The sequence below is a fragment of the Enhydra lutris genome, unplaced genomic scaffold, assembly GCF_002288905.1.
Source record: "Enhydra lutris kenyoni isolate GAN:26980312 unplaced genomic scaffold, ASM228890v2 scaffoldscaffold45, whole genome shotgun sequence".
NCBI classification, from domain to species: Eukaryota; Metazoa; Chordata; class Mammalia; order Carnivora; family Mustelidae; genus Enhydra; species Enhydra lutris.
Window position 1 is genome coordinate 7,073,969 of NW_019154129.1, and position 20,537 is coordinate 7,094,505.

At 50.5% G+C, this 20,537-nt stretch overlaps 1 protein-coding gene across 5 annotated transcripts in view; it reads right to left on the reverse strand.

Annotated features, from left to right (window-relative positions):
* LOC111155983 (C-type lectin domain containing 16A) overlaps window positions 1-20,537 on the reverse strand; it is a 207,482-nt gene that overhangs the window by 182,662 nt on the left and 4,283 nt on the right. For all 5 annotated transcript variants that reach the window (XM_022516482.1, XM_022516484.1, XM_022516481.1 and 2 more), the window contains exons 2-4: window positions 12,848-12,976; window positions 8,694-8,827; window positions 2,730-2,878 (exon numbers count right to left, since the gene is read on the reverse strand). In XM_022516482.1, coding sequence (XP_022372190.1) covers window positions 2,730-2,878; window positions 8,694-8,827; window positions 12,848-12,976 — 412 coding nt within the window. The remainder of the gene's footprint in view (window positions 1-2,729; window positions 2,879-8,693; window positions 8,828-12,847; window positions 12,977-20,537) is intronic.

Sequence of the window (20,537 nt, forward strand, 5' to 3'; positions counted from 1 at the left end):
TGCTGGGTTCTAATATTTCTAAGCCTCTGAGCCTTCGTCTGTAAAATGGAGATAACAATTCCCAGTTCACAGCTGCTAGGAATCCCCGAGATGACCGCAGGGGGCAGGGCCTACACCTAACAAGTGCTCAGCAGTGAGGCTGGTTGTTACTATTAAAGGCCACTTAAACTAATGAAGGGCCAGTGTGAAGTTTTACGACATTTGGAATCTCTTCTGGCTAGGACACGTTTCTCTATTTAGAAACACTAAAAGTAGACACATTACCATAGAGCAGGAGGGTTTAAGGGAATCTGCTGGCATTAAAAAGATACCATCAGAAGGGATCAAAACGGTTCAGAAGCAGAGAACGGCTCTGTTGGGGCCTTGAGAAAAAAGCAGGATGGCATCTGGGCCTAGAGCCACGTGAGGCGAGCTCTGCTGCCCTCTCCTGGCCAGTTTTCTCACACGGCTCTGCATACCCGCTCCAAGGGCACCCACTGGCAGTGAGGGCGTGGGGAAGAGGCACCAGCCAACCCCCAGCAAGGAGACATCTGTCTAATGAGGACAATGCTACTGGGAGCACCAGACGTGTGCCCTTAGCAAGTGGCAGCTACGGCACTGGAAATATACAAGAGGGAACTGGGCCCACCTCCGGTGACCAGCAGGATGTTCTTCCAGAAGCACTGCCCTGGTCCCAGAATCTCAGGGTCCCATCCCAGTGTACACAAGCCCAGGCTGCCCCTGAGTGGTGGTACCTCTATCTGGTCTGAATTTCATCTACCTGGGAGAGCCTCTGGCAAAGACCATCGACATGTCCCCGGACACGAGCACCTACCATCTGGCAGATACTGGGCCACAGGATGGTAATTTTTCGAACTGCCACACATTTTGTGGTTGTGGGTGATGACTAATAATTCCTCCCTCTGAGCCCAGGTCTTCCCCGCTCCTAATCTAGACAAGGAAGATCAAGGTTGAGGCTGCTCTCGCCTCATCCCATGGGGACAGCTAGATGGATTTCGCCCACACTTAAACGGTATGATTGAGAGGAAGGTCTGACTCTAGAGCGGGGCTGTGAGGCGTACATGACCACCAATCAGAAGACAGCTGCCATGCAGACAGCACGGGGCCATGTCGCAGCCCATCTCCAGGATGGCCCAGTGACCATCACCACCTGTATTCACGTGCTGTCATCCTCTCTCACACCCAGTCAGGGCCCACCAGTGTGACCTAAATAATATGGCAGGAAAGACAGTGTGTGGCCTCTGAGGCCGGGTCACAAAAGCTTGTCTTGGTCTCTTGGATCACTCGTTCCGGGAAAAGCCAGCTGCTGTGCCATGAAGGCGCTCAAGCAGCCCCTACAGAAGCCTATGGAACCGAGGTCTCCTGCCAACAGCCATAGGAATGAGCCACCTTGGAAGCAGTTCCCCCCGCCCCATCCAGCCTTCACATCCAGTCTTGTGAAAGACTGAGCAGAGCTGTCCTGCGAGGCTGCTCCCAAATTCCTGACACCCCTCGGGGGAGATGGGGCCTAATTCTGACCAGGAAGACACAAGAGGAAGTCTGCTGGGGGGGCCTTCTGGGAAAGAAGTGTTTTTGGAAGTTAAAAAGGAACACAAGAAGGGGCGCCTGGGTGGCTCAGTGGGTTAAAGCCTCTGCCTTCAGCTCGGGTCATGATCCCGGGGTCCTGGGATCGAGCCCCGCATCAGGCTCTCTGCTCCGCAGGGAGCCTGCTTCCTCCTCTCTCTCTGCCTGCCTCTCTGCCTACTTGTGATCTCTCTCTCTCTGTCAAATAAATAAATAAATAAATAAATAAATAAAACCAAAAAAACCACACAAGCCTCCCTACCTGCCTTCTCCCTCTTTAAGAAAAAAAAAAAAAAAAAAAGGAACACAAGAAGGGAAGAGATCTCCTCAGGACTTGTGGCAGTGGTGTGTATGTGATGTTCGGAGCTGCTGCAGCCATCCTGAGGCCATGAGGGGTCACCCCTGAGGACAGCTGCCAACTGTATGGTCAGCAGAACAGGCAGATAGATCAACAGCCTGCGTCCTCAATGAAGTGGTTGAGCCACAGGATGAACCAACCCCAGGAGAGCCGGCATCAGTACCTTTTGGTATGTGAGATCAATGGACCTTATCAAGTTCCTTTTCACTGTGAAAACAGCAACAATTTATTTATTGAAATTGCTAGTAATTCTCCCAAGGAATACCAGGGACGTTAGCTTGTGAAGGACAGCAGTCGGTGTGATTTTAAAGAGTCTGGTACATACTAGGGACTTTGAAGACATCATCTCATTTCATTCAACCCCTGGAAAATCCTGCAAAGTGTAGATGATCATCTCCTTTCACAGATGAGAAGACTCAGGCTCAGAGGATGGAGACCTCTCTGAGGTCACATAGCAGGGATGTGGCAAAGCCGGGGCTGACCACAGTGCCGGTTTTTCCCATGGGGCAGCACAACCCCGAGTTAACTTTCAGGCACTTCTCCCTGCCGAGAATGCAATGCCCTTGGGTAGCATAAACTGATTTTTACATTCAAAACAGAGAGGTGACTTTTAAATTTAAAAAAAAAAAAAAATTTTTTTTTTTTTTTTTAAGCAGGTCAAGGTCTAACAGTGTCATTATGAAAATCAGGTAACGGTGAGCACACAAGTGCTTTGTCAAACAGACATGAGGCCACCCAGCCCAAAGGTGCCACTCTGACCAGCTAGCTTGACGCCCCAATGCACGGTACCTTTCTGGAACTCACTTACCTCATTGTAAAAGAAATGGACGGTGTGGTTGTTGAGTTTTAACGAAAGTGTTTTCAGGAATGATATATAATATGCCATAATCTCTTCATCAGAAAAATCAAACTTATGGACAATGATAGAATTTACATAGTTATTAGAGAGCAAATAATCTGGAGGGAGGGGGAAAAAAAACAAAACACAAAGCAAAACAGGTTAATCCGTGCCGGAGGAAAGCCCAGCGGAGAGAGTGAGCTAACAGAGGACTGACTGTGCTCGAAGCCATCAAGCCTCTGGGTCTCTGGGGTTTTAACAGGCCACTGGGACCAGCCTCACCCTTAGGCAGCACAGAAATCGGGGAGTCGCTAGGTGGAGCCTCAAGCAAGTTCAAGAGCCAAGGGAGAGAAAGACCCAGGCTACCCCTCCCTCCTATACCAAACAGAAAAAACCTCAGAACACTTTTTTCCTTGGTGACGAAGTTCAACATAGAGCTGGGGGTAGGGAAGACGTGTGGGCATTTTCACAAACCACCCACAGATGAGGGGAAAACACTGTATTTGATGAAAAGTTGCCCCATGTTGGCAGCAAGAGTCACACTGCCATCCCTGAATGCTACAAAGGGCTATGGGACTTTTTTCTCCCCATACAGCAAGGTGATTCCCTAAAAGCCACTTGATGCAGAATCCCTCCCACACGCCCAGGACCAGGCTCAGGGCTTTACATGGTCACCACAAAGATCCGATCCAGCCCAGCAGGTCTCGTTCTCCCCATTTTGCAGAGAAGTTAAAAAAAAAATTCAGAGGCTGATTAACTTTGCAGAGGTCACACAGACCGTTAGTCCCAGAGCTGGGATTGCAAGTCAGGTGCTAGGTCAAAGCGTGTGTCAATGTCATACATAATGGGGCCCAATAATGAAGATTGGGTGGTGAGGGCCTAAAGTATAGGAGCCAACTACAGAACGGCCACCCCCCCCCCCCAAATCCCCAGCCCCTGCAGAAATGCAGGCCCAGCACCGGGGGAGCCTCCAGCTATGCGAGGGAAGCTGGAAGACATCTGAAGGCTGCATCCCGACTGCAATGGCGGCCACGAGACCAGCTAGTTTTTCATGCCGGACGGCAGGCTGCAACCTAGGGGCCTGTAGTTCGTGATCCCGGCCTTAGGTCCTTTCCAAACAAGCCTCTGAGTCCTCCCCAGCCACCCTGCAAAGCGGGCGCTGCTCCACCTACTGTGGACTGCCAGCCCGTGAGCTCTGCACCGTCCCACCTTCGCTGCCCCCCATGGTTAAAGACAGAATGGGATCGACAACCAAATCTGCAGGCACACAGGGTTAAAGCGGTGCAGCTCGGTGGCTGGGAGCCTGGCTACTGACCCGCGGCCCAGCATCACCTGGAGCTCGTCAGACACAGGCATCTTGGGCTCCAGCCCCGTGCCCTGACTCAGATCTCTGTGGTGGACTCAGTACGCTCCGCATGCTAAGGAGCTCCGCTCATGGGGCGCCTGGGTGGCTCAGTCAGTAATGCCTCTGCCTTTGGCTCAGATTGTGATCCCAGGGTCCTGGGATCGAGCCCTGCATGGGGCTCCCTGCTTAGTGGGGAACCTGCTTCTCCCTCTCCTCCCCGCTTACGTTCAAGCTCGTGCTCTCTCTCTCAAATAAATAAAATCTTTACCCAAAAAACGGGGGGTCACTCGTATTTCAGAGGCCTCGCGTTTGAAGGGGACTTAGATCCACGCTACCCCTGCCACTTCCTAGCCGGTGACCCTGGAAAAGCCACTCACCCACCCCACTCTCCAGTCCCCTTATCTAAAAACAGGAGTAACAGTACCTTCTCCTTGGTCTGCTATGAGAGTTAAAGAAGACGGAGCACTAAGGACAGCGAGGGGCACAAAGCAAGCACACCGTGATGGCAGCTGTCACCATTCCTTGTAGTGCTACCGGCGGAGGCTCCCAATTTCCACCATGGGCCCTCCAGCCCCCAGGACTGAGCACGCTTGCTCTCAGGGGGGACAGGAAACAGACCGTTACTTGGTCCCAAGGAGGTACCCAACCTAAACCAAAGTACAGCTCAAAAGGCTGACAGCACTAAACGTACCCCGAGGAGCCTTCCAGGAGCCTGGCGTGGTGAGAGGGGCCAACAGGGCCCACCGCTGGGTCGTCCTCAGAGCCAGCCCTCAGGAAAGCCACTGCCTTCGGGAAAGCACGCTGGGTGTTCCTGGCTTTACAGACAGGCCCTGCAGTCTGTCGTCTTAGCACGGTTTTCAGTACCTCCTGATTCTGACAGAGGCAAACTGCCCCTGAGGCAAATCATGGGGCTCTAAGAGAGGAGGCAGTGGATCTGGGCTGGGGGGTCCTGAGAATCTTAACTGACGTAACTGTTTAAAAATGCACTACACGTATCACAACTCTTACATGTACAGCTGGATATGTGCGGGAACGTACAGAGAGGTGAACCTTAAATCCAAGTACCTGGGTACTTTTATGTATATAAATACAGTCTGTGTATATATACACACATAAATAAATATGTATATGTATGTGTATATATAGGTATACACACACACACACATTTACACAGTACAAATCTTAGGTGTCCAGCTTGATGAACTTCTGCAAACATATACACCACGTAAGGACCATCCAGATCAGAGAGAACAAGTGTCTAGCTCCGCAGAAGCCCCCTGATCGGCCAGCCAATCCCCTCCCCCTGCCCACAAGCCCTGGTTTGACTCGGATCACACAGACGCGTGTCGCCAGTTCTACAGCTTCATAATCACAGACCATCACAGACAAGCTTCTCATGTCTGGCCGCTCTCACCAGTCACATCTGAGAGGTACCCGCATTGCCTCACGCAGCAGGGCACTAATTCACTCCTTTCCTCCATTTGGCTACGAAGTGTTCTATTGTTTGCACAGTCCACAACCTACCCGCCTAGACTCCTAGCTTGTAACAAGTAGCCCAGGTGATGCTGAGGCCTAGAGCCCTTCTTCCCTGTTCTGTCCTTCTGGCTGTGGCTGGGGATGAATGAGCTGGCAGGAGGACGGACTACGGTGATGTCACGGGGAGCCCCACTGTGACCGGTTGGTGGCTTCCGAGCCACCAGAGACACAGATGCTGCTGCTGGCAGCTTCAAACTACAACCACGAGCCTCTGGGCTGCACTCGAGTTGGAAAAGCCGCACACTCCCATCATTCCCCGGCGGGGACTTTTCCAGGGCCTCCACACGATGACTCTGTGGGGTGGTGAGGGCCACCGTCGGGACAGCCGAGGTGCCTCTATTATTGGGCTGGGATTTTTCGTCTACCCCTCCCTGGGTGGCCGACTTTCTGTGGTATCCTTTTCTCAATCCAGGAGTCTCTAAGTAATCTCAGTCCCTTGGGCCCTCTGTGACTTAGGTCACCAAAATCGACAGGCGACAGGTGCACTCATGAAATGGCTGCTGGTAATAATGAAAACCTGGAAACCACCTTGAGGCCCGTGGGCAGGTTGAAGAATGCAGGGCTCAGCAAGACACAGCCGGGGAGCCCCACTAGGTGGGGGCACGGGAACGGGCTGCACGAAAATCTAAGATACAGCAGCAAGTCGGGAAAACGGAAAACAAATGGCAAAAAGCTCTGTGTCCACTGAACCGTGAGGGAGACGCTCGGTGGAACTTTTGTTTTCTATATTCTTGTACCGTTTGATTTTTTTGTTGTTTTAGAATGAGGACGTTTTCTTCCTATGACTGGAAGATAAAAATAAAAGCCAAAGTCACGTGTCCTCCTCACCCGCCCCAGATCGAAGTTCTGTAAAAGGAGGTGATGTGTGCCGCTTCCACAGGGTTTAGGAAAGTGCTCTGGTGAGTCCTCCCTAAAGACAGCGGCGTGTGCCTGCGTTTCTTACAGCACGGCCCCCTTTTCCAGTCCTAATTCAAGAAGAGCCATGTGATCCAGAAACTCCAGCATTTCCTACCGTCCCAACTACCGAGGCTAGCTGGGCTGAGACAGGGTTACCCAAGAACAGACATTTGGGGGAACGCTGGATTTCACGATAAAAGCAGCTCGAGGGGTGCCTGGGTGGCTCAGTGGGTTAAAGCCTCGGCCTTCAGCTCAGGTCATGATCCCAGGGTCCTGGGATCAAGTCCACATCAGGCTCTCTGCTCAGCAGGGAACCTACCTCCCCCTCTCTCTCTGCCTGCCTCTGCCTATTTGTGATCTCTCACTGTCAGATAAATAAATATTTAAAAAAAAAAAAAAAAGCAGCTCAAGTGGACGCCTCCACCCGCCAGACCCCAGGCTCCGTTCTGCACAGCCACTGTCACGCCGAACCCTCACACCACCACGTTCCCCAGATACGAAGATCATCTCCACTTCACAGAAGCAGAAGCTGCAGCTGAGAGCCGAGAGTCCACCCCTGGAGCACATGCAAGGCCGATGTGGCAGAGCAGGGCCTGGGACCTGGTGGGTTGGAGTCCAGGGCCTGCACCCCTGAGCTGGGTCTTCCCCGCTCGGAGTTTTCAGAAACCGCACACAATTCATATCCAGGGTAACAAAAGTTGTTAACAAGGGAAACCACTTAGGGAGAGTGAGTCAACTCGAACGTGTCAACTCGCGTTTGTCGGGAAGTGTGAGCGGACTCCTGGGACGGCAGCGCCACCTAGTGGCCGCTCCCAGAGCCGCCGTGCACAGCCCTTCCCTGCCTCTCCCTGCTTCCTCCTGAGGGGGAATGCGGCCATCTCTACCCCTACCTCCATCTCTACCTCCTTCCACCCCCCAGAAATTTTTCTAAACCTAGGGACCTAGAGCCTGCCTTTGACACAGACATTCAGTCACTTGTCTTCTTTTCCCTGCTCCCGGCAAGCAGGGCCTGGGACCTGCGTAGTCGTTTTGGAGTAATAAAGCTGAGGTCAAGCGGCGAGGAAAAGGAGCTAACCAGGTTTCTTGCCCCTGGCTCTGCTGACATCGGGGGGCTAGATAATCCTTTACTGTGGGGGGCTGTCCTGTGCGTTGTTTGATGTTCAGCAGCACCCCTGGGCTCTACCCACCAGATGCCAACAGCACCCCCCCACCACAACCGAGAATGTCCACAGGCACTGACCAATGCCCTCCGGGGGCACAACTGCGCCCAGCTATGGACCACTGAACTACCTCAGCTGGGCTGAAGGCCCTTCTGGATTCTGGCCTGGCTAGAGCGGTCCCCACGGGCTATGGAATGGAACTCCCTGGGCACTAAGTGGACAGCACCTGCCTCGCAGGGCGGCTGTTTCAGATAAAGAGCTCAGGCTTGGTGAGGGCAGAGAAGTCACTCAGGAGCCGCATCCTTGCCCCCCAGGCAGGTGAGCTGCCAAAGCCCACCCCTTGCACACCCCTGGGCCATTCTTCCTTGCCCTGCTTCTTCTAGAGCTTACTCCATTGGCTAATGATTCAGCGACCCCAGCAAATTATAAAGAAAAATGCGAACAGCCCAGAATCCCAGAGCAGAGGGGAGTCCCCGCAGCCCGTCACGGTCTGGCAGCAGGCAGGCATAAACAGTGTTATGGACCAAATTGCACGATATAACCATTCACGCTGGGAAGCCCTGCTGCTGTGAGTGTATTTAGAGAGCGGCCTTAAGGAGGTAATTAAGGTTAAACAAGGTCCTAGGATGCGCCCCTGATCAAAGACTCCTGTCCTTCTAAGAAGAGGAAAAGACACCAGAACTTTCTCCCCATGCACACACACGAAAAGATAGGCCACACCAGAAACAAGGTGGCCGACAGTCATCTACAGACCAGGAAAGAAAGGCCTCACCAGACACCGCCCCTGATGGCACCTAGATCTTGGACTTCAAACCTCAGGAACTCTGACAAAGTCAGTTTCCGTGGTCTCGGCCCCCAGTCTAGGACATTTTGTTACAGGAGCCCAAGCACACAGATACAGACAGGAAGCACAGACACGCAAAGGCAACATCCACGCCGGGCTCCACGCTGCCACAGCTCAGTGGGGGGAGGGCAAGGGCCAAGCATTGTCCTTACACAGGGAGGTCTCGTGACTGATATTCTCGAAGAGGATGTTCAGGGTCTGCAGCAGCTGAACGCACACATAGCGGCCTGACTTCTGCCGCAGGATGTTCAGGAAGAAAACAAACATGTTCTTCTCCAGGAAGAAGCTGGGGAGAGAACAGGAAGGCGTCAGTGATCTGCTTTCACACGTGCAAATACACATCATCTGCTGACCACATGAGCAGCACAGGGGTGCGGACCGCCCCTGACCCACAGAGGCATCTGCAAGGCCCCAGCTTCCCAGCGGATACCATCATCCCCCATAGCTAAAGGCGGGCTCTTGCACTCTCTCCCTGCAATGAGAGCACAGCACTGATCCGCGGAAGCAGAAAGGGGAAGATCTCTACGTGCTAAATGATGACGCAGTTACCTACTTGAGCTGAGAAACCCGCCAGGCCGCTTTTCCCATCCAATATTCTCTTTTCTTAGTTTTTCTTACTAGGTCTCTTTCCTTTACTTTCCTATCTTTGCATGTTAAACAGCACCACCTAGAATTACCTACAAAGACTCAAGACAATGCTAATAAGAGTTTCCAAATCTGGGGGGAAAGAACTGGAAGGGATTGAAGGGGCTGTCCAGCCCCCAGGTCAGCTTCTGCCTCTCTTGTTCTAGACAGGACATCTGTCCACAAGCAGCCTGGGGACATGGACTTTTGGGGGTACGTGCTGGCTCTTTCAGTCTTGCAATGGAGACAGAACCCCTGATGCCTTTCTTAAAAGGCAGAAAATGGTGTTTTCTAGTTATGTGTTCTCAGTGTGCCAGCTAAGACCAGGTATCTGCTCATCTCGGTGACTCGGAACAGGTCCCTGCAGTGATGAGTGTCTGTCACTTGGTTCCGGGGCAGGGGGGGGGGGTCTCTCTCCCCTCGGCTGTCAGCTCCACGGTGGCAGGATCATGGGCCTGGCTCTCGCTCAGTGCTGCATAACTTCTGTTTGAATTCATGAAAAGGTAATCGAATAAGCAAACCAGAAAAACACGAACACAAACCTTTTCCAATTCTGATTCTGGGAGCCTGCCTACCTACAAAAGCCATGCACACTGACCCTCCAGAACATGGCTATCATTTGACCTATTTTGTCTTCCTTTGCTCCAGGCTGAAGAAATCAGTGACTCGCAAGCACACCCCAGCAAGCTCACTGTGGCACCATGGCCAACCTGGGAACTTGTTAAAATGTCTGTATCGAGATCTGGCCCACATGGGCAGATTCTGCAGGTCTAGTGCGAAATCCAGGAGCCTGGATTTTTAAAAACTCCCTAGAGGAGGGAGGGGTTCCTTGGAAAAATGGCTAATTCTAGATCTGGGGCACGGAAAACACAAGAGGAGCGTGCCGCATCTTAGAGTGCAGGAAAGTAAGGAAGTGCTCAAAAAAACCAGAAGGATGGGGTGTGGCAAGGGACACAGGACCCAAACCCCAAGTGCCCAGAGACGGACCTGGAACAACACAAAAAATAGCACAGTACGGGATCACAAAGTCTACCACAGTATTGCATTGTAATTTAGTATTAGTAACACAATGTTTAATAACAGTACTGGATCCACAGTCTACTTCAGTCCAAAGCATAGAACAAACATCCACAAGCCCATATTAATACAAGTAAATGACTAGAAAAACAAACAGGGAGAGGAGACAAGTCTTCCATGCAGAAGAATTTCAAATAATGTATGTAGATACTCACCACCCCCTTCTAGAAGGTAAAGCTAAATTCCCCCACCCCCAGGTGGGCTAAACTGAGTGACTCTCTCTCAAAGAACAGTGCAGGGAAAGGGGAGAGGAGTAGCTTTAAGGCAGAAAAACCTGGCCGGACACCACCTTAAGCAAGAGATCGGATTAACCTCACCAGAGAGCAGGGGGATATCTTGACTGTTGATACTGTGGGATGAGAAGCGCACCGCCCCTCTGTGTGGTCTTCTCCCCCACGACCCCCCTGGCTAATCCCGAGAAAGGCGTCACAGAAACCCAGATGGGGGCAGGCAGCTTTCTACAGGACCCTTGACCCGGACTTCTCAAAACCATCAAGCTCAAGAAAACAAGACTGAAAATTTGACACAGCCGGCAGAGGCCAGGCAGATGTGACAACTAAATGCACGGTGGGGGCTGGGTTGTGTTCCGAGAGCAGCAAGGGGATCTGCATGGGAAAACTGGCAAAATCCAAATAGAGTCTGGAGTTTACTTAGCACGAACACATCAGGGCTGGCTTCTCTGCTTCCACAAATGCACCCCAGTCAGATAAAACATTGACAGTGGCGGAAGACAGGGAGAGGGGTGTTTGAAAACTTTCTGTACCATCCTTGTGACCTTCCTATAAACCTAAAATTATTCTAAAATAAAGAAATGGATGAAAAATAAATTCTCGGGGCACCTGGGTGGCTCAGAGGGTTAAGCCTCTCCCGACCTCTGCCTCGGCTCAGGTCATGATCTCAGGGTCCTGGGATCCAGCCCCGCATGGGGCTCTCTGCTCAGCAGGGAGCCTGCTTCCCCCTCCCCCTCTGCCTGCCTATTTGCCTACTTGTGATCTCTCTCTCTCTCTGTCAAATAAATAAATAAAATCTTAACAAAAAAAAAAAGAAAAAGAAATTCTCCTGGGGACCCTATCAGGGAGCCATTTAGGAATTGCTGGGCTCAGCAGTTTTTCTGAGACAACAGATGGGCTCAGAAAGTCCACGCTAGTCAAAGGGGACACGGTTTCTAATCTTTAACCCAAAGGTCATTCACATTTCCAAAACACACACCAACCAACCAATCAATGCCCTGTGCATCCGCAAAGGAAGCCAGTGGCATTTGCAGACATCACCTCCCTCCTTACTCATGTTTTCCTTTGGGGAAAAGGCCAGTGTCACAGGTTTGCTTTTCCCAAAAATAGCTTTATCTTAGATAACCCTACTGATGAAAACAGAGAGCTAGCTGGAAAATCAGAATATCTAATAAGAAGCCAGGCGGGAGACAGAACACCTTTATTTGTTTTAAACGGGTTTTTTAAGTGGCCTCAATACTGAGAGTTGAGATTATTTTATATAAAAATAAAATCTGTGTTTGGTGGCTGTCATAACCCAGATCCCTCTGTATTCAGACATGGAGACAGGTATGCTGGGGCAGCAGTCCACAGCTTCCAGCCTTGGCTTTTGAACTGTCCCATAATGCAGATTTCTTTATAAATCATCATGGGCTAACAATTCTTGACTGCCTACTCTGTACCGGGCACTGGGCAGGAACTTTCTCTCTGAAGATGCAGAGGGGCACCTGGGGGGCTCAGTCGGTTGAGCATTTGACTCTTGATTTCGGCTCAGGTCACCATCTCAGGATGGTGAGACCCAGCCCTGTGTTCGGACTTCACCCTGGGCGTAGAGCCTGCTTAAGATTCTCTCTCTGCTCCTCCCCCCTTTAAAAAAATGAGGACGGATGCCTGGGTGGCTCAGTGGGTTAAGCCTCTGCCTTCGGCTCAAGGTCATGGTCTCAGGTTCCTGGGATCGAGCCCTGCATCAGGCTCTCCGCTCAGCGGGGAGCCTGCTTCCTCCTCTCTCTCTGCCTGCCTCTCTGCCTACTTGTAATCTCTGTCTATCAAATAAATAAATAAAATCTTAAAAAAAAAAAAATTAGGAAACCAAGGCTGGCCTACGACTGCTCATCGAGGAAGTATACGAATGAGGAGAAGCCCCTTCATGGCTTACCAGTGTGCAACCCTGAGCAGAAATGGTGATACTCAGGACACGAGGGCCCCCACCCTGGGGGCAGTGGGGAGATTTAGATTATCTCATGGACAGCTCAGCACTGGGCCCAGCAAGTAAACACAATAAAGATGAGCTCTTTGTGTCTCTCCAGGGCAAGGTCCCTCCAGTTCACTTAGAAGCTAACTTTTCTCCTTCCCTTGGGAAGACTGTCGGATACTATTGAGAAAATTATCCATCATGTTTTCAGATTTTGGGACACTCATTTCCCTGAGGTTCCCACTGTCCACTTACGTTTCTCCAGTGTTTCAAGGACATTTTCTATACAGATATAGATAGAAATCTGCACAAGACCCAAACGGGTGTCAAATCCTGACGTCATCGGCAATGACTCATGGCATACATTTGGGAAAATATTCAAAGGAAGCAGAGGCAAAAAATGAGAAACATGGGAAACCCTTACTCAAATACAGAGCTGTCATTTTGATCTCCCCAGATCAGGATCTCAGTGATGGAACGGATGGTCTCCACTAGTAGGTTCCGGTTCTGTTCTGTGACTGTGGTGTTTTTGGTCAAGACATGATACAGATACCTGAAAAAAAAGCAAAGAAAATTAAGGATTACCGAATGAAAAACATGCCAGGCTCAATGACTACTAGTGACATTTTGGGGATAATTTGGCTGTGCTTTTTCGGATGTGGTTAGCCCAACTCTCACCCGGAGGAGAATCAACTCGCCACCCAAAAAAAAAAAAAAAAAAAAATGGCAGACAACGTTGGGAAATGTTAACCAGACACACGCTGACCCAAACAGATGTGAGAGAATCATCGAGCTCTTGAAGACGGCCATCCTCAAGCGTCAGTGTGCGAGACAATCACCTAGACGGTTGGATAAAGTGGGCTACTGGAGCCCACCCGGAGACACAGAACCATCAGGACTCTCTAATGCTGGAGCAGCCACTGGAGACACATGGCCCAGGCTGAGCATCACGTATAAAACCCTCAGCCAGGCTGACGCGGAGGTTTAGAGAGACAGAGGCTCAGATTAGGGAGAGGAGATCGCAAAGCCGGTTGTTGGGGCAAAGATCGCGTACAATCAAGACGATCCTTGGGGGGTGCCTGGGGGGCTCAGTCGGTTAAGCCTCCAACTCCTGATTTTCACTCAGGTCATGATCTCAGGGCTGTGGGATTGAACCCCATGTTGGGCTCCGTGCTTAGTTCGGAGTCTGGCCCTCTCCCTCTGCTCCTCCCCTGCTTGCGTGCGCACTCTCCCTCTCCCAAATCCTAAAATAAAAAAAAGCAGCAGCAGTAGCAGCAACAGCACCACCACCACCACCAGGTGGGGCAGTCAGTTAAGCATCTCAGTCTGGGTTTCAGTGGAGGTCATGATCTCCCCGCTCTGTGCTCAGCAAGGAGTCTGCTTAAGACTCTAACCCTCCCTCTGTCCTACCCCTCACCACGCATGCCAACAGTGTCTCTCTCTAAGTAAGTAAGTCTTTAAAAAAAAAAAATCACAGGGCATCTGGGGTGGCTCAGTCGTTAAGTGTCTGTCTTCAGCTCAGGGCATGATCCCAGGGTCCTGGGATCAAGCCCTGCATCCGGCTCCCTGCTCAGCGGGACGCCTGCTTCTCCCTCTCCAGCTCCCCCTGCTTGTGTTCCCTCTCTTGCTGTGTCTCTCTGTCACAAATAAAATCTTAAAAAAAAAAGAAAAGAAAAAGACAACCCTTGGAATGCCATCAGAACTCACAGCTCAAACAGAGTGGGTTACCTGCAGTTCAAGGCACTGACCTCCCCTGCCGGATACCCACTATGAGGTGGGTCTGGGAGGCTACAGCACGGAGCCTCCCCCACCCAAATGCTCCTGGGAGGCCTCTGCTGCTCCAGACCTGTGCCTGCTGCTGGGGTAGAGGCAGGTGTACCCAGTCCCACCCTCCAGGCTCTACCGGTGTCAGGGCAACCGGAAGAATCATTGAGGCCCATCCTGGGCGGTGTGGGGACTAGAGTCTGGCCAGATGCCCCGGGAGTACCAACCGCACAGCTTTAAGAGCGTCCTTATAAAATGGCAAGGCTTCCCTCTTTTCTATGGCGCAGTCCTGTTCCACTGTGTCTATACACCATTCATCTAGTGATGGGCACCTGGGCTCTTTTCCATAATCGGCCTGTTGTTGATAATGCTGCCCTAAATCTCGGGGTGCATGTATCCCTTCCAAGGAGACTAGAGGATGCGGACACCCCGGCTCCCAAAGGCGCTACCGCCCCTCCCTCAGGGTCGTCCCTTCTTTTTTTTTTTTTTTTTAAGATTTTATGTTTAAGTCATCTCTACACCAACATGGGGTTCGAACACACAACCCTGAGATCAAGAATCTCACCGACTGTGCCAGCCAGGCGCCCGCTCCCTTCAATATTTTTGTATCTGATGTGGATGAAGCTAGAGAGTATAACACTAAGTGAACTAGGTCAGTCAGAGAAAGACAAACACCATAGGAATTCACTCCTAGATGGAATTTAAAAAACAAAACAAACCGGGGAAAAAAAGAGAGGCAAACCAAGAAACACACACTTGACTTTAGAAAACACACTGCTGGTTACCAGAAGGGAGGTGGTCGGCGGTGGAGGGGGAGGGGTGACACAGGGTATGAACACAATTGCTAAATTCTACACCTGAAACTAATTACACTGTTAACCAACTGGAATTTAAAGAAAAACTTGAAGAAACAATTAAAAATAATAAAATAAGAAGACAGCATCTCCAGGGCCCACAGACTGACTTCAGCTGTCGTGGTTTGGGAGGAAAAGGGGGACACCAAGAGGCACTGACTCGAGAGGAGTTGCCTTCTGACTTGTTTGATGGCTACCTTCACTTCGGAGGTGGGGCTGATGAGAGCAAGGCAGGGGACTAGATAGGATCCTACCATCGAAAATCTCTAAAAATGGGTAGGGTATAAAGAAGCAGAACCTTGCAGATGGCACAGTAAGGCCTAATCTGCTTTGGGGGGGTGGGTTTTAAAATTGTTTTGAAATTGTTGCTCTTTGTTATATTTTAAAGACAGAACAATGAGTCACTTAATGATTGAATCAAAGATTCATGCACCTTTCAACACAGTAACTGGAACAGCTCTCCAAATACAGAAATCTCCAGGACCTGTGTCCAAATCCACCAGCAGGGCTGCACGCGGGCATGGAGGCCAGCTCCCCGTGTAAAGGTGCCTCCACAGCACCGAGGCACCCTGGATGAATTACAGGAGGACCCACTGGTAAATCTCTACCTCCACCTCCCCTCCCATGCATTTTCCCCAAGAAGTTCAAAGAGCGGAGTTTTCCCCGAATTGTGCTCCAAGGATCCCCTGCATTAGAATCCCCCTTTCAGTTGCGGATTCTAACTCCCCACCCCAGATGCACCCACCGAAGCTGACGCCTGGGCGCAGGGCCCCAAGTCTGCATTCTGAACCAGCTCCCACTAAGGTTTCAGCATCGCTGCATTCACTCACCCCATGGCCGTCAGTGGCACTCGGCATGTCACCCACAGTGTGCCCCCTACCCTGCTGGACAGGCATCGTTGGCAGCTCGGGGGTGAGGGTAGGGGGAGGGCAGATCCTCCCCGCTCCAGCATTTCCTTCTGGGGAGATGATGGCATCTACAGCACCCCACTAACACATTCCTGGCCCAGTGGGAGAGGCCGTGGCTTTTATGGCTCGGAAGACACCCCCGGCTCCCTGAAAGAGGGATAGGAGGGCTTAAAAGTCTTTAGGACCAGGGGCACCTGGGTGGCTCAGTGGGTTAAGCCTCTGCCTTTGGCTCAGGTCATGATCTCAGGGTCATGGGATTGAGTCCCACATGGGGCTCTCTGCTCAGCAGGGAAGCTGCTTCCTCCTCTCTCTCTGCCTGCCTCTCTGCCTACTTGTGATTTCTGTCTGTCAAATAAATAATCTTAAAAAAAAAAAAAAAAGTCTTTAGGACCAGCCCTGACTTCTAACTCCTGGCATCTCTTGGGGATGGATGCCTGTGTTGAGAAGTGGGGCAGTTGTGCTGAACTAAGGATATGCAGGTGAATGAAGACGCACCAGCCACCCACACGGGGGCAGGAGGTAGCTCCCTTCATACGGGTGCTCCCACCTCAGAGAACACAGAGAAGTGAAACCCACGGGGTCGTTTTGATCAAACGTGTAGTTTCAATACACCCATGCAAAGGAAGGAGAGTCAGAAGATTTATTCCTTACAAATCTCAGAAGCTGGGGGCCAGGGGTCCTGCGATGAGCCAGAGGATGGGGCAGTTCTCCAGCCCTGGTCACGGGAGCAGGAGACAGACAGCAGGGTAGCAAGCACCTGTTACTGTGAAGTCTGTTTCACCTTGCAATTTTGACTTAGCATACATCTAGAACTGACTTTTCTGTGTATGGTGTAAGACACTGGCCAAAATTCACTTTCTCCATATGGAAATCTGCTTGATTCGGCATCATTTAAATGAGAAGGTCCTGAATTCTCCAATGCACTCTAATGTCACCTCTGTCATTTCTCGATGACTGCACGTGTGGAAACTCTTTCTGAATGCTCTAGTTCCAATGATCATGTACCTTTCTCCTGATCTCACACTGATTATTGCAGATTTATGAGAAATCCTGCTGTGTGATAATGGAAGTCCTCCAACTTTTCCCCCTCTGTTTTCTCATTATTATATTGGCTATTCCTGGCCCTTTACAGTTCCATATGAATGTTAAAATCACCTTCTCAACTTCCACAAAAATACGTGCTAAGATTTCTTTTAAGATTGCCCTAAATCTCTAGCTAAATATAGAGAGAACTGACATCTTTACAATAAGGTAACATGACATTTACATTTCTTTCAGTGTTGGCTGGATAGGGTCTGGCACATCTTTCACTAGATTTATTTGTAGGTAACTGATTGTTTTTTTGATGCTGTTGTAAATCGTAGAATCCGAAATACTCATTTTCTAAATGTTTGCTGTTGGTAGATGCAAATACCCACCACATCTCAACCTCCAAATTTCTTTTTTTTTTTTAAAGATTTTATTTATTTAACAGAGAGAGAGGTCACAAGTAGGCAGAGAAGCAGGCAGCCAGAGAAGCAGGGTGGGAAGCAGGCTCCCCGCTGAGCAGAGAGCCCGATACGGGGCTCGATCCCAGGACCCTGAGATCATGACCTGAGCTGAAGGCAGAGGCTTAACCCTCTGAGCCACCCAGGCGCCCCTCAACCTCCAAATTTCTATGATGATTGTTCGTGCCCTCTGCCCATCTTTTCAGGCCCACAATGCCCTAGAACACCGTTTAAGGTAATGTTTTAGAAAGAAAGAAGAGGTACTCAATACATGTTTGCTTCAATGTACTGGGGGAAAGGGGGGGAGCTAAACGGATTAAGGTTTAATATTTTAATGTATCCATTTCCAGAGCTTTGGAAGATCAAGTAATTCAACTACCTAGAGATATTAATATAGTTTAATAACTTTCTGGTTTTGAGGGCGACACTCATTTGAGGAAGGTCGGCTGCTTCAACAACAAAACAGAAATGCCAATTATGCCACTGCCCAGAGATGAGCACTGATGGAATGTGATGTATTTCCTTGGGTCTCGTCCTTTGCGGTGGGTATTCACGCTGTTGAGATTTTGCTGTAGGTCCATTTCGCCGCCCATCTTTCCCACCCCAAGTTCCGTGTTCATGTTCCATGTTCCAGTAATAAAAGCGCTTCTGTTACTGACAACCATTTGCAAGCATCTGTAATTGCTACACAGTTGACAGGACAAGCACAAGGTAACTCTTGTGCTGGACGTGAGGATTCCTCCTTGTTTAGAAGATCAACAACATTACCGTGGCCCCCTTGGTGTGCAAGGCTGTGTCCCTATGTCAGATAAGTTTCCAAGGGCAGAAGGCCAGAGTTTTCTCTTACAAGGATCACCGGTACAATGAAAACATTTTTCTCTCAAACTCTGTGTGTACACATTTTTATCATCCTCAAAACCGTTGCAGCTAGGCCCTCTTCTGAGTGCTCTAGATGTATTCACTCAGCAAACCCTTAAAATAGCCCCGGGGAGCTGAGGTTCTGGGAGGCTAGGATCTGCCCGGAGTCCCGATGCAGAGGACCCAGGCAGTCGGACTCCACACCCCTTGCTTATAACCAAGATAGGATAGGAAATGCAAACAGCCAAGTAAACACTATTATTAGCCAAACATTTACATGAAGTTATGAATGAATGCCTAGCATGCAAGGAAACCAAGCAGATAAATAACGAACCAAAAAGGCATGAAAATACACATCCGATCTTAAAGTCAGTCCTTATAACTGACCCTTACTCTATTTCTTCAGAAAACAGGCAACATCCTCTTATCTCCAGCACAAGCTCTGAAGAATGTAGGGTTTCAGTATCAGACCCCAGCACACGCACCAACTCTTCCTTGAGCGATAAGCCAAAGAGTCTGAAATGCCTGGAGAGAAAACCATAGCCTGTTGCCAGTGGACAACCAACAGACCAGCGGCTTCTCGCCAAGGACGATGGACTGTAAATAAATTCTGCCCCCACAGACCCTGCTCTCTCAAGAGTCCCTTATTTCACAGGTTAAACCATTACAGTCAATAATCATTATGTCCACTTCTGAGACAGACACACGAAGTTCATACAAGTTTTATGACCCTGCACCATAATATGCGTCTTAGGGTGCTCCGACCGGAAGATCCTGAAACTTAAACTTTAGCAAGCTAAAGTGTGCGGAAGGGTGAGTGGAGTGGCAGAGGCCTAAGGAAACTAAAGGTCCACTCCCCCAAAAAGCACACATCCCAAATTAACAATGTCGAGGGGACAGAGGGACACAGAGCCTTTGTGTGTTCAGTCTGAGCATCCACTCCATGCCTTGGGAACCACACGTGGTCAGTGCCCGGCCCTCTGGCCAGCAGGACAAGGAGAAGCTCCACATGGGGCGCAAGGAGACCAGAGGATTGGGGACAGGTGTGACAGGCAGTGCTTCTGATGAATCACCCCAGAAAGATGTCAAACTGGGCCAGCCAGTGAGACCGGGTCTGTGATTTGGGATGACGACAACCACACAGGGGTGTAGGCACTCTACACAAAGTCACAGCTTCAGTGTGGACGCTGGGACCAAACCGGCCAGAGCAGGCTGTCGTTAAGAAAAGCCTGGCCAGAACTTGCCCCTTTCGTTCATCCTGTGACAAATAGTTACTGAAACACACATATGGTGTGCCAGGCCCTGTGCCAGCATCTGACAATTCCCAGGTGAACCAGCCACCCAGCTCTCTGTCCTTAGGAAGCTTACGCTCAAATTGGCAGAGACAACATATGCTCAAGTAAGACCACTTCTGATAGCAACAGGACAAGCCTGAGGAACCCTGGGCAGCTTCCTGGGGCTCTAACTCACGGTTGGGATAAAGCTAGAAAAGCCCAGAGCATCTAACAGCTGGTCTACCTCTGGTGACAGGAAGACTGTACGTGACAATGGGTTAACTGAGTGGGAGCGTGGGAACAAGAAGAAGTGACATGAGAGACGACAGCAGAGCTTCCTGCTGGCTGAAGTGACCAGGGCAATTTTTATGGAAGAACTGGTACTTCCGTGATACAGTGGGCATTTGGATGGGCAGCAAGAGGAGGGCAGCTCAAGTGGAGAGAGAAATGATGCAGGGAGACGGGCGTGTGAGGTATGTGTCACAGAGAGCGAGACAGGAGGCCCATCTTGGTGAACCCCTGGATTAGGGAGGGCGGCCGCCCTCACTTCCCAGAAGGTGGCAGCAGTCCAACTGGATGTCCACCTCCTGCCGGACCCTCCCCCAACCCACCCTCCAAACTTCGGCTGGACCACAGCACTCCAGTTTAAAAAAACAAAACAAAACAAAAACCACCTTCAACGGCTGCCCACTGTTTCCAGCCTGATGTCCAAACTCCTTACTGTGATTAAAGGAGAGGTGTCTGTGACGTCTCCTGCCTCACCAATCTGCTGTGGGGTCTACACTTTCCCTTCCCTCCACATGCACCCCCTCGCTGAACGACCTGAGTCTCTCTCTCTCCTTCAGGCCTCTCTCTCTCCTTCAGGCCTCTCACAGTTTCCTCTGCCTACAGAACCCTCCCTTTCAACCACCCCCCTACAGTCTGGCACACCTCTCATCCTTTAGACCTCCCTTTAAATGGGTGTGTGCC